At 38.8% G+C, this 13,382-nt stretch overlaps 1 protein-coding gene across 7 annotated transcripts in view; it reads left to right on the top strand.

Moving 5' to 3' along the window:
- Nucleotides 1–13,382, top strand: part of agap1 (ArfGAP with GTPase domain, ankyrin repeat and PH domain 1) — a 396,335-nt gene that overhangs the window by 228,295 nt on the left and 154,658 nt on the right. For all 7 annotated transcript variants that reach the window (XM_062959942.1, XM_062959932.1, XM_062959953.1 and 4 more), the window contains one exon: nt 11,052–11,220. In XM_062959942.1, coding sequence (XP_062816012.1) covers nt 11,052–11,220 — 169 coding nt within the window. The remainder of the gene's footprint in view (nt 1–11,051; nt 11,221–13,382) is intronic.

Below are 13,382 nucleotides of genomic sequence, written 5' to 3'. Positions count from 1 at the left end.
GAGTTTGTTACAGGTAATGGGAGCACTCGCTGAACAGAGTGGCACTCAGAAGAGTTCTTTCTTGTCACTCTGCAGTCCCTATTCTGTGTCATCTCTCATGCTTTTATGGAGGGATCCCCTAATCCAGTGATTCTCAACCTGGGCCTACAACTCCCAGAAATCTCAGCCAGTTTACCAGCTATTAGGATTTCTGGGAGTTGGAGGCCAAAAACATCTGGGAACCCCAGGATGGGGACCAGAGCCCTAGTCCAATGGAGCAGATTTTGGAGAGCATATGGAGAAACATGGAAAGACTAAGCAAACATTCCCTTTTTCCTGGCTTTCCCAGTGGAAGAGTGTATCTTTACATTTTAAGCCTGAGGACAGGGGATTGTTTTGTTGTTTTGCTTGTAAAGCATCATGCACAGTGATGGTTATACATTGAAGTTGGTGGCAATAATGATGATATGGATCAAAATCCTTCCATCGGCGGAAGAATCAGTGTAAATCTGGATTAAAGATACCACTTCTGCACTCAGCATAATTATGAGATTTCTGTGGATTTTTTGAAATCCTTCTTTTAGGAAGGTAGTCTACCTGGGCATGAAGTTAATCAAGTGTCTTTACAAATTTGAACTGAAACTGTCCTTGCTGTCAGGAGATTGTAAGGGCAGTGTGTGTAATCACATGGCTACATTCAGCGGATTTCAAAGATACATGTTTTGACTGAGCTCATAACACAATAGTAGGTTTCCTAAGGTCTTTCACAAAAGGAGTTCATCTTTTTTTCCCAGGTGTGCCTGTGGCCCCAATGGAAACCAATCAAGGTGCGATTTATGTTCATTAAATGCTTGTCAAAACTGAAAAATTTTCTAATCAACAGCAATCTAGCTGAAGCCTCCTCAATGGCTGGGAGTATCGCCTCTGCAGTATCGGCTACTTGCCTGTTACAACTCTAGGCTAGAAATCCGCTGATGATTACATTAGGCTAAGCTGCGAAGTAAATGAACCATATCTTATTTAGGTGCAACTAGCTTCAGTGTAGTTCTGCCCTGCAGGGCACTTTATAGCATTTTATGGCTTTAGAATTAGTGTAGCTTCCCATTTGCTGCAGGGTGCTGCATGTTATGCCTTTGAACTCCATAAGCAAAGGGAAGGGGATCTTTGTGTCCTCCCCCTTGTTTTCTTCTTCTTGCATTTTAGCAGTTTTATTTTGCATCTTTTTCAGACGGCATTTTGCAATAAAAATGTCTGGCTGCCCTCTGTACACAGCAAAAGTAGAGGCATCAGCATTTGCCTGTTCAAACACACAGCTTTTGCCATCAACAATAGATTTTCAGATTATTAACCAGGATTGCCAAATCTTCCTTGGTGATAAAATCACATTTTCAAAGTAGACATTGTATTTCCTTGTGATTTGTTCCATTCTGTAATAGTTTGCAAGAATCACAAGAATTTTTTTAGTTTATGATAGAGAAGAAAACCTAAGATATTAGTATCTGCAATCTCTTGTTACACAAAGACATTTCACACAGTCAATGTGATAAAGGTATGAAAAGACCACTGAACATAAAGAATTCAGAATTCAGTTAACTTCATCAATATTGGTCGTTTGTGCAAAAAGTAGGTATTATTAATTATCAGAATAATGAAAGAGAGTTAATTGGCTATTTGCTGATACTGATTGAGATAAGGGAACTTGATGGTGATAAGAAAGAAAACAAAATTCTAGAATGTGAGAATTTTGGCATCTATTTGAGTAAGTAGAATACATTTATAGAATTTCTTGTTGATCTGTATTGCGATCTTCATGAGAATACCTAAAGTGGAAGTCATTGTGTAAGATTCTTATAGGTATATCTCTTTTTAATTAAATAATAATAGAAGTAGTAGAAGTATTAGATAATATTGTTGGCTTTGTGTGATTTCCAAACTGTCCAGCAGGGCACAGTATGAAACAATGCAAGGTAAATACATCCCATGCCTGAACTAGTTGGAAATCAAAAAACGTATTCTGCATGTCCCATAAGACATTTAAGCACGAGAAGCCATGCGTATGTTCTGTGGTTTCTGAACTGTTCAGTCTTACATGCTTTGGCAGTTTTAAGCTCTCATTCTGCTGTGCTTTAGTAAAGCCTGAGTAAAGCTGTCTGCAATCAGTAATGTAGCATGTTATATCTGTTCTGCACGGTTATAAATATGGCCACAGAAGAGATGGAGCATGGAATAATTTGTTTAGTTCTAAGAAATTGCAACTCATTATTCTTAGCAAATGTGTTTTATCTCATTTATAGACAGAATGTGTTCTAAAGTCTTGCAAATGAATATCAAGGTTCTTTGACTGTCATTTAGAAGGGCTGTGAATTCGGAAAAGGAGAAAGACTATAAAATCTGCTGTCATCTCTGAATTATCAGCTTCTACTAGTACTTCTGCTCTTTTCATTTATTTCCTCCTTCCCTTCTCTGACTGGGGAAAGGGGCTTTTTTTCTTCTGTCTGTTGATGGAACTCAGAGAATTCTCTTTGTCTTCATAGAGATGGCAAATAATACCCCAGACCATTAAATTTGTATCCAAATTCATTCAGAGAGGGTCTTTGCTTCACTGGAAGGTTCTGTTAGTGTAAATGGGAAGGAGGGTATTTTCACAAATACTATTGAAAGGTATCCTGCAATCTTCATGCAAGACGTTACTATCTCACCATCCACCTGACATGAGACAGAAGAAGTGTTTCAACAAGAGTAAAATGAAGTATAACTGAAAATCTGATGGCATATGTGAAAAAAATAATTAAATTAGCGATTGTGTTAAAATTTAATGTAAAAATTTAAAATTATATTATAGTATATCATATCATATTATTTTTGTGAACTAGGTCCCAATATTGAGGTTGAGGTTTAAATAAACAATAGAGGGGAAAGCCAAAGTCCAGAGTCCACCAATAGAGAAGCCCAAAATTTTAAGTCCTTGCAAGTCTAGCTGAAATAATAGAAATACAAAATGCAACAGACAAGGGTAAGCCAAACTGAGTTCCAAAGTCCAATTAACGAAGTCAAGCCAGAGAATACAAAGGCAAGTCAGGAACAAACAATAAGCAAAGTCACAATCCAGAGTTCAAAATGCCAAGAGTCCTAAGGGCAGCAGAATCAGATGATAGCCAAGGTCACAGTCAAGAAGTCAAATACCAGTAGATCTTGAAAACAAAGCCAAAGTCAAAGTCCAAAAGTAGTGCATATCATTTGTCAGGATCCAGAAGTAAAAAAACTAGGATACAAACCGAAGGTCAACAGAGCTATGGTCCGGAGCAAGAACACAACATTGTCTGCTACCCAGAGCCTCTCCACAGAGGGCTTTTTATTTTGAGGTCTAATTTGGTGCTCATCGTTATTTTCTGAGGCCTGTGATACTTTCCTTGTTCCAAAGGAGGATATAATTAACCCTTCCCAAGCATGCTCAGAATATTAGGGGGTGTTTTCAGTAGTAGCTGAGCTAGGCCAGATAGCATATTGGCCATGATAACTGTGGACAAAGTTTCTCTGATCTGCTCTAACTTGGACTCCATAGTCCATGTCAGCAGTCTCTGAGGATGTAACACAAGCACCTGCTTATCTGTCTTTAATGAATTCATTTCAATTACGGCAGCTCGTGGATGTGGACAAGATCCTTGGAGAAGCAATGGCACCATATTCATCCTAGACCCCTGCCCATCATGGCTGGTAAAGGAGGCCAGAGGGGGTTTGGTGGAGTAGGTGAAGGTAGTGACTAATGCAGGAAGGCAAGATTCCAGCCAGCTTAAAACAAGCTGTAATAAAACCGCTGTTGAAAAAACCATCACTGGACTCCTCTCAATTGAACAACTTTCAGCCAGTTTCCAATCTCCCCTTTTTGGGAAAAGTCATGGAACGTGTGGTGGCCTCGCAACTCCAAATGTTCTTGGAAGAAACTGATTACCTGGATCTGGTGTAGTCTGGCTTTAGGCTGGGACATGGAACTGAAACAGCCATAGTCGCCTTAATGGATGATCTATGCTGGGAACTGGACAGGGGAAGTGTGTCCCTGTTCATTCTCCTGGACCTCTCAGTGGCCTTCGATTCCATAGACCACGGTGTCCTTCTAGGACAGCTAGTGGGAATAGGACTCGGAGGTACTGTTCTGCAGTGGCTTCGGTCCTTCCTGGAAGGTCATTCCCAGAAGGTGTTGCTGGGGAACACCTGCTCTGCCCCGCACCCATTGTCTTGTGGAGTTCCGCAGGGCTCAGAATTGTCCCCCATGTTGTTTAACATTTACATGAAGATTATGGGAAAGATCATCCGGAGTTTTGGAGCTCGATGTCATCTGTATCCAGATGATGCTCAACTCTATCACTCCTTTCCACCTGGTACTAAGGAGGCTGTTCAGGTCCTGAAACAGTGCTTGGCAGCTGTGACGGTTTGGATGAGGGTGAACAAATTCAAATTGAATCCAGACAAAACAGAGGTACTCCTGGTCAGTCAGAACGCCGAACAGGGTATAGGGTTACAGCTTGTGTTGGATGGGGTTACACTCCGCCTGATGTCACAGATTTGCATCTTGGGAGTGATCCTATATTCATCATTGAGCCTGGAACCCCAGGTTTCAGTGGTGGCTAGGGGAGCTTTTGCACAATTAAACTTGTGCATCAGTTGCGCCCGTACCTTGAGAAATCAGACTTGCCAAGGTGGTCCACATTCTTGTTACATCCTGAATAGACTACTGCAATGCGCTCTACGTGTGGTTGCCTTTGAAGAGTGTCCAGAAGCTATAAATGGTCCAGTGGGTGGCAGCTAGATTCCTCACTGGAGCGGCATATAGGGAGCACACAATCCCTCTGGTACGTCAGCTCCACTGGCTGCCAGTCTACTACCGAGCACAATTCAAAGTGCTGGCTTTAGCCTAAAAAGCCCTAAATGGTTCTGGCCCAGCTTATCTGTCTGAACGTATCTCTCTCTATGATCCACCTCAGAGGTTAAGATCTTCTGAGAAGGCCCTGCTCTTGGTCCTGCCTCCTTTGCAGGCGCGACTGGGGGGAACGAGAGACAAGGCCTTCTCAGTGGTGGCCCCTTGGCTATGGAACTTCCTCCCCTGCAAAATCAGAGCAGCCCCCTTCCTCCTATCCTTCAGGAAGAAAGTGAAAACTTGACGATGGGACCAAGCTTTAGGCTAGCAAGTTAGTGCAATATGAGTGCATGAGATAGTGAAATGACTAATGGAACGGCCTTGGATTTTGATTCTGGATGACATGATTATAATAATTGTTTTAATATTGTTGTTTGGCTTTTGGTTTTAATGTATACGTTATTTTTACTGTATGTGTGTATGTTCATGGCATCAAATTGCTGTGTTTCTTTAAGGCCTCTCTGAGTCCACCTTTTGGGGAGAGAAGGGCGGGATATAAATGCAGTAAATAAATAATAATTGTATTGTACTGTACTGTGCTATATTCCTGGCCACCACAAAAATCAAAATCCTTGCAACCTGACTTTCTCACAATCCACCTTCTCTCTTCTGTCTACTTCCTGCTGTGATTGACAACCTGGTAGGTTTGATCTGTCATTTAACCCTGGCTTGAGTTTGATAGTGTCCATTCTTTTGAATTAGCTTTCTGTTTTCTGTCCCATGCATTGGTTTTGAAGCATCTTGCTGGACCTTCTGTCTCAATGCTCCCATAGGATTGTTGGACATCTTTGGCAAGAGACCAGGATAGACTCGAAGGAAGAAAATTTGGCCCATATCTACCATTTCTGTCCCACAATCAGAGTCAACACACCTCTTGTCCATTTGGAATCCAGCTATTTATATTATATATTAAACACAGGAATTTATACTACATTTTCCCATGTCCACGCCCTAATCTATCTGAAGAGTCAAGAAGAGTTTTCAAAAGAGCATGATTGGTCAGGTTGGGGGCTACAGAGGAATCTGCAAATATGTGAGAATATAGATTTTACAGTAGAGAGCTAGATAGATTTAGCTCTCAAAGAAGATTTATTTTTTATTTTTTTAGTTCTCACAGAAGTGAATTTTAGTACAAAAAGCAGGGAGTCCATCTCTATGCATTTTCTTGTCTAGGGAGTAGTATAATAGTTGCTGGACCCCTCTACCTAATTCTATTTTGGATGCATCCCCATTACTTATATATGCTGACCTCTTTGAAGATGAAGTCCAAATGTCTTTTTCAGGTTTGAATTGTAAACTGGATAAAGTAGGGGAAAGACATTAATTTAGAAAGAAAAGGGAAACGGGTGTGATGCCTTATGGGCCTTGTAGTCCTGTTCCTAGTACTATCGTGGCAGATGAAGAAGAAAACATGGGGTTTTCGCCGGTTCAACAAGAGCCGGAGTCCCTTCACCTGCCGGATGTTGATGTTTGCCCTCAAGAATTCAGTAAAACAGGCCTTGGGCATTACTCCCCTCCGTTTCCCAGGAAGGAATCTTACTCTAGAGACAGAGGAGTCAGAGAAGCAAATCGGAGGAGTTTACGGATCGCTGCCAAACAACAGGCTGATTAGGCCTGCTTCCCTTGGGAAATTTTAAGGAGTCATGCATCTGGACAGAGTTGGGTTTCGCTTCTCGTTCTCTAGGGAAAGAGATTGTTGGCGTGAAAACGAGACCCAATATAGGTGTTTGGCGCGAGAGATTCTTTGCGGAGTCAACAGATCAGCTTCAGGAGTGAGATCGTGTGTGGACTTCGTAACCCCAGTTCCTTGCCTCCCGGATCAAGAATCCAAGCGCTGCCTTGCCTTGCTGTTTAACCACGGACCTTGTTCTAAGATTCACTGTTTGCCTTGTTCCTAGTCTCGGACCCTGTTCCACGCTTCACGTTTTGCCTTGTTCTAGTCACGGACCTAGTCAAGAACCAAGTTTATTTCCAGCCTTGTTGTTAAGCTTCATTGGACTTCCAAGACTCTGACATTTCCCCACACTATTGCTTGGCAAAAGTGTGTGTTTCGGTCAAGTGGATTAAAACTTTGAACTCTAATATCATTTATTGGACAATACATTTTTGGACTATATTTGACCTCATTTGAAAGGTCTGCTTCTGAACTATATTCTTCACTTGTTTTTATTGCTTTTATATATTTCCTTAATAAAGATATTAGATAGAGACTGGCCTCCGTGTATGGTTCTTGGTGCCCAGCTGACAGAGGTCTGACAACGGGGCCATTTCAGGGAGCTGAATGCAGAATATTAATATTTTCATATGTTATGATTTGTAATATGACTTCTGGGGCATTAAATGCAGAATAGTAATTATCTTTGTATAAACTACAGTTTATAAAAATGTAGGATATTAATTATTTTTAACTTTGCTATGGTTTATAATATGACTTTTAGGGCATTGAGTGCAAAGTATTATTTTATATATGCTATGGTTTATAATACAATACACCATATATATATATATATATATATATAGTGTAGAGTCTCGCTTATCCGACGTAAACGGGCCGGCAGATAAGCAAATATGTTGGATAATAAGGATTAAGGAAAAGCCTACTAAACATCAAATTAGGTTATGATTTTACATATTAAGCACCAAAACATCATGTTATACAACAAATTTGACAGAAAAAGTAGTTCAGTACACAGTAATGCTATGTAGTAATTACTGTATTTACAAATTTAGCACCAAAATATCACGATGTATTGAAAACATTGGCTACAAAAATGCGTTGGATAATCCAGAACATTGGATAAGCGAGTGTTGGATAAGTGAGACTCTACTGTACATACATACATACATACATACATATGTTTTTCTTTCTAACAAAATTATTTTTTCCTGTTTGACTTTTGTACATTAAAATTCATTTGTACATTAAAATTCATACATTTAAAAACTATTGGGTGAAATTACAGTACAGCAACTTGAGGTGCTTGTGGTAGTATCTCGCTGCTGTCTATAATATGGACTGGGCAGCATAAATAGCACTTTTCTCACAGCCATTTATAAGCTCAGGACTAGTTCAAAATCTGTTGTACTTTTCTGAGGGGTCCAGTAGTCTTATGTAGTCAAATTATCCCATCAGCACCACTGTGTTTTCACAAATGCCACGGGTAACCTCAGGAAGGAAAGCTGTGGCAATCAATACAGTGAATGTGTTTTAGGGATTTATTGATTGATTAATGTGTTTTGGGTTTAACTTCAGATGCCACATCACCTACAGCTGACTAAGATGGAGTTGCCTGTTATGGCTATCTGTAGGCAAATTACAGATGTTGTATTTTGCCAGCACAACAGATTTCACACAGATTCTTAGTTTAACAAAAATATGTGTTCCTACCAAGCAGAAGTAGACTGTATTTTCCACACTGCGTGCCGCTTACCAATAATTGCTGTGGGAATACTTAAACCAGCTCAAACCCATTTGTTTTGAATTATTATTATTTTTGAAGGAACCACTTTGGTATTCTGAAGTCCTTGTGATATATATGCTGTCTCTCCCCTCCTTCCCCCTCCAAACCCCTGCCTGCCCAAATCCCCTTGAAAACAGCTCTGCGTAAGGTAGTTGCTCTGTTAAGCTGTGCTTCTGTCAGCAAGCTGAGCGCTGCGGGTCTCTGACATGGCACTCAATTGCTAGCAGGTTTCTCTCATTGCACCTCATTTGCATCTGGGACATCAATTAGCATGTTTGTTGAGACTAATTGAATGAAACTCAATCATAGCTCTTAATTGCTTGACTATGTGAAAAGAAATCACATTAATGCAGCTAATTAAGTGTATGGCAATAGATGCAACATAATTAGGAGTGGAATGTAAAAAACAAGTGATGAAAAAGGTGCGAGAGCCCGTGGGGTTCAGAGGATTCAGATGTTCGGTTACCTTGATATTGACACGTTTGGGCAGGGGGCTCCACTTCCTTGGGTGTTTTTTTGATGTCACAGAATTATGAACATGGCAAACTCAAGAAGCAAAATGTAAATGGATTTGCAATTATTACTTTTTTTCTCAAGCTATTGAGGGGCAGAAACCTAGCACTTCTGGGGTGGGCCACTGTTGAGTGGGCTCTGGGGACTTGTTAAGTGCTGTTTAAAAGTACTTGGCTTTGAATTACCCTCATGTCTTGTTAAATCTCTCTCCCCCCCTCCCCCCCCAGCCATTTTCTGCGATCAGCATTTTCTACAACCAACATTGAAGGGAGTTTTCTTTGTAACTCTTGCATATCAAAATCAGGCTTGCTGTCTTTTCTTTAACATAGCATGTTCCAGATGTCAGGGTCAGCTTTGTCTTTTTCTGATGTGATTATAGCATAAATCCTCTTTTGAAGCAGCTGCATTTGTTTTGATTAGTTGTGATGTAAGCTTTTATTTCTCCTGGGCAGCCAGATCTGAGGTGAGCATTTTGAGATGAGCGTTTTGAGAAGGAAATGCTGCGTTTTGATGTTTTTTCTCTTCTGTGAAACAGTTTCTGCTCCATATCCTACATATACATTGATAGGCTCCTAACATTTAACAGCATCAAAACATTAAAAACTTGTTGCCACAAATAAACATTTATTTCTCATACATGGAATGCTCCATTAATATGAATGACCATATTTTTCTGATGTAAAATTGATTCCATCGTATTAATACCATAATAGCCGGTATTAAGCCAGCTAAACTCTTTTGATTCAAACTAAACATTAGGATGCCCCTATGCTACACAATTAATGCATTTTAGTACCAATTTAACTTCTATGAAATCCTGGGAATTGTCATTTGGTAAAGCACCAGCACTCTTTGGCAGAGAATGCTTGAGGACTTGTAAAACTTCAGCTCCCATGATTCCCTAGCATTGAGTCATGGCAGTTAAATTGGTGTCAAATCCAACCCGGGGAGAGCGCGAATGAGCTCTCTCTCAATGCGGGGACATGAGAGAAGCCTCCCACAAGGATGGTAAAAACATCAAAACATCTGGGCATCCCCTGGACAACTTCTTTGCAGACGGCCAATTCTCTCACACCAGAAGCGACTTGCAGTTTTTCAAGTCACTCCTGAAACGAAACAAAAAACTGTATAATTATATATAATTTCTTTAAAACATTCATTTGGGAGATGAATAGTTGTCTCCATAAAACTATAGATATATGAATGTGAATGTTCCTACTTGGTATTTCGTGAAAATGGCTTCCCCCTGTGGTACAATATAATTATTTGTAGCTCCAGTTATAATTATTTCATTTCATACAATTATAAAGCACATCTATGTATCAATAGAGGTTTTTGTTTTCTTTTGAACTGCTCTTTATTATCATTACTTCTTAATAAATTTTCATTGCATTATTTACACTGATTTCAGTTAGGTACGGATATTCATAAACCTTTTGTACAGAAAATTAAAAATCCTATTATCAGTATTTACGCTTATTTTCATTTGGTGCAAGTACGTCTAGAACTTTTTGTATCCAGCATTCCTAGATATTATTCCTTTCTTCTCTTTGTATCTTAATCTTTTGCATAGCCTTTATCTTATTAACATTTACTACTAGATTTTTAAGCATGTATGCATAGAAGTGTGTGATAAACATTTGCAGCAAAAATATTTAATATCATTTCTATATAGTATTGAAACAGCTGCTTTAAACACCCCTACTTTTTCGCTATTAGCAAATCTGAATCCCCTCTGCTGTATCTGCTTTTGAATTTATTAATTTATTTTGTATGCTGCTTTTCTCCCAAATGGGATTCAAAAGTAGCTTACAATATAAATTTTAAAAAGAGTTAAAACAGTATAAAGTCTTTAAAAGGTTTATACATGAAATAGTACCTTCAATCAAAACACTATTTTAAAAACATCAACATTTCAAACAAAAAGCTTAACATACAAAATGAATATTAAAAGCACACCATATTTAGCTATTCTATAAAATAATATGAAATTTATAAATATGCAAGCTCCTTGAACTTGGAAAGTGTAGAGTTCACCTCAGAAATGCAAGCCCATAGATCCTGTAGTAAAAAAATATTTGTGTGTACTTCTTAAATGACAATTATACTACTCAGATATTGCAGATAGAGATACATGTATTTTATTTTTAGCCCCCTAGGTACATAATTGTTTTCCTTTGATGCAGGATTACATGCAGAATGTTCATGGGAAAGAAATTGACCTCCTGAGAACCACAGTGAAAGTCCCAGGGAAAAGGCCGCCTCGAGCTACATCAGCATGTGTACCTATTTCTAGTCCGAAAACAAATGGCTTGTCCAAAGACATGAGCACCTTACATATCTCGCCAAATTCAGGTAAGATGGGTGTATTTTAACATGAAACGCCATTATTGTACCATTGCTTGCATTTTACATTGTAGGTGAAGAAGGTTTCTTCTCTTAAGCATGGGGCTACACTGTCATATAACTCAGTAGATGGGACCTTAGTTGTCACGACTTTGATTTATGTTTCTGTTCATTTTCTCTCTCAAGCACATGAAAGTGGGTGGTTGACTTGGGTATGCAAAGCCATTCTCCATTGGTTTTGTTTGTTTGTTTGGAATGCATGCCTGTGCAGAGGGGCCATAATAACAGTAAATAGTAGTAGTAATAATAGTAGTAAAAGGAAGGGAGTGGCGGTAGCACCTGTCTGAATGAGTGAAACCAGTCAGCTTGCTCCAGTGTCTGTGCTGGGAAGAAACACTGAGAAAGTAAAGAGGGAGCAAGCCTATTTCAGGAGTGAGTGAATTCCTTCCATCCATCTTTTCTCCCACATACTTATTTTACTCATCCACACAGTGGGAACCAGGTGTTTCGCAGGGAAGCCTAGAAGTAATTCATTTGTGTGTACAAATAATTTTAGGAGATGCAGGGAAGGTGACATCTAAAGTAGTACAGGTTTGTTCAGTTTGTAAAAATACACTTGAGCACAGGAAGAAACACCTTGGACATTCATCATTATAGGTCAGGAGTCCTCAAACTTTTTAAGCCGAGGGCCGGTCCACAATCCTTCAGACTGTGGAGGGGCCGAATTATCATTTGGAAAAAAAAACCCGAACAAATTCCTATGCACACTGCACATGTGTTATTTGTAGTACAAAACAACAACAATGAAAGAACAATACAATATTTAAAAATGAAAATAATTGTAACCAGCATAAACCTATCAGGATTTTAATGGGAAGTGTGGGCCTGCTTCTGGTCAAGTGAATTAGGATTGTTGTTGTGTGCCTTCAAGTCATTTCAGACTTTGGGCGAGCCTAAGTCTAAAATTATTTATTTATTTATTTATTTACTACTACATTTATTTATTACATTTATATCCCGCCCTTCTCACCCTGAAGGGGACTCAGAGCAGCTGTATGTACATACAATATATTATATTATTAGCATAGCACAATATTAGCATTATATATTACTATATTGAACTATACTACTATACTGTAATATTATGTAATATATAGCATATAATGAATATAATTATATTGTATAACATTATAATATTATTATCAATATTATATGTAAATACAATATATTATTAAAATGATATAAAAATATTATATTATAAAACTGAGGGCGGGGGCCAGGTAAATGACCTTGGAGGGCCGCATCCGACCCCCGGGCCTTAGTTTGGGGACCCCTGTTATATGTGATCATTCATGTCTGGGTATGATTGTCTTCCAGAGATAGAGTCTTAGCAGTGGATCCATAAGTGACTGTAGAGACCTGTTCTGTATCCGCATGACCTTTTGCATTGATTTCTGTGTCTTCCAACCATAAAACATAAAATTGGCAAACATTCAATTCCATCAAAAATATTAACACATTTATACATATAATTAAGACAAGATAAAAGACATTGGCAAAAAGAGAGTATAATAGTCAAGCATCAAGAAACATACAGTCAGGATGTTAAAACAGTATAAGATGTAAAAAAAATATAGCTCTAGCTATAACAGCTAAACTCCAGTTGCAACACTCAAGTGACAGGGCTTCCCAGTTCTTGGTGTTTATACCACATTTTTTAAAGTTTAGCTTTAGGCCCATCCTAAAATCTCTTTTGTTGTCTACGAATATTCTGTTTTCCATTCTTGAGTTGAGAATAAAGTAACTGCTTTAAGAGACGGTGATGGGGCATTCAGACAATGTGGCTAGTCTAGCCAAGTTGATGGCAGAGAATCCTTGCTTCAGTGCTGGTGATCTTTGCTTCTTCCAGAACACACACACTTGTCTGCCTGTCTTCCCAAAAAAATTACAAGATTTTTCGATTCCACGCTGATAGAAGCTTTCTAGAAGTCAAGAGTGACGTTTGTAGATGGTCTTTATTTTTCAGGTGTACAATAAATTTGGAAGCTTTATAAACAAGCATACTACTTGGATATACAGTACTTCTTCTTATGCATTAAACTCTTACTTAAGAAAAAAAATTCTAGACTGGATGCTTTAAAAGTAAAGAACCAGGAAGAAATTTAATACTT

This window comes from Anolis carolinensis, chromosome 1 (assembly GCF_035594765.1).
Source record: "Anolis carolinensis isolate JA03-04 chromosome 1, rAnoCar3.1.pri, whole genome shotgun sequence".
Lineage (NCBI taxonomy): Eukaryota > Metazoa > Chordata > Lepidosauria > Squamata > Dactyloidae > Anolis > Anolis carolinensis.
This window is presented reverse-complemented; position numbering and strand designations above follow the sequence as displayed.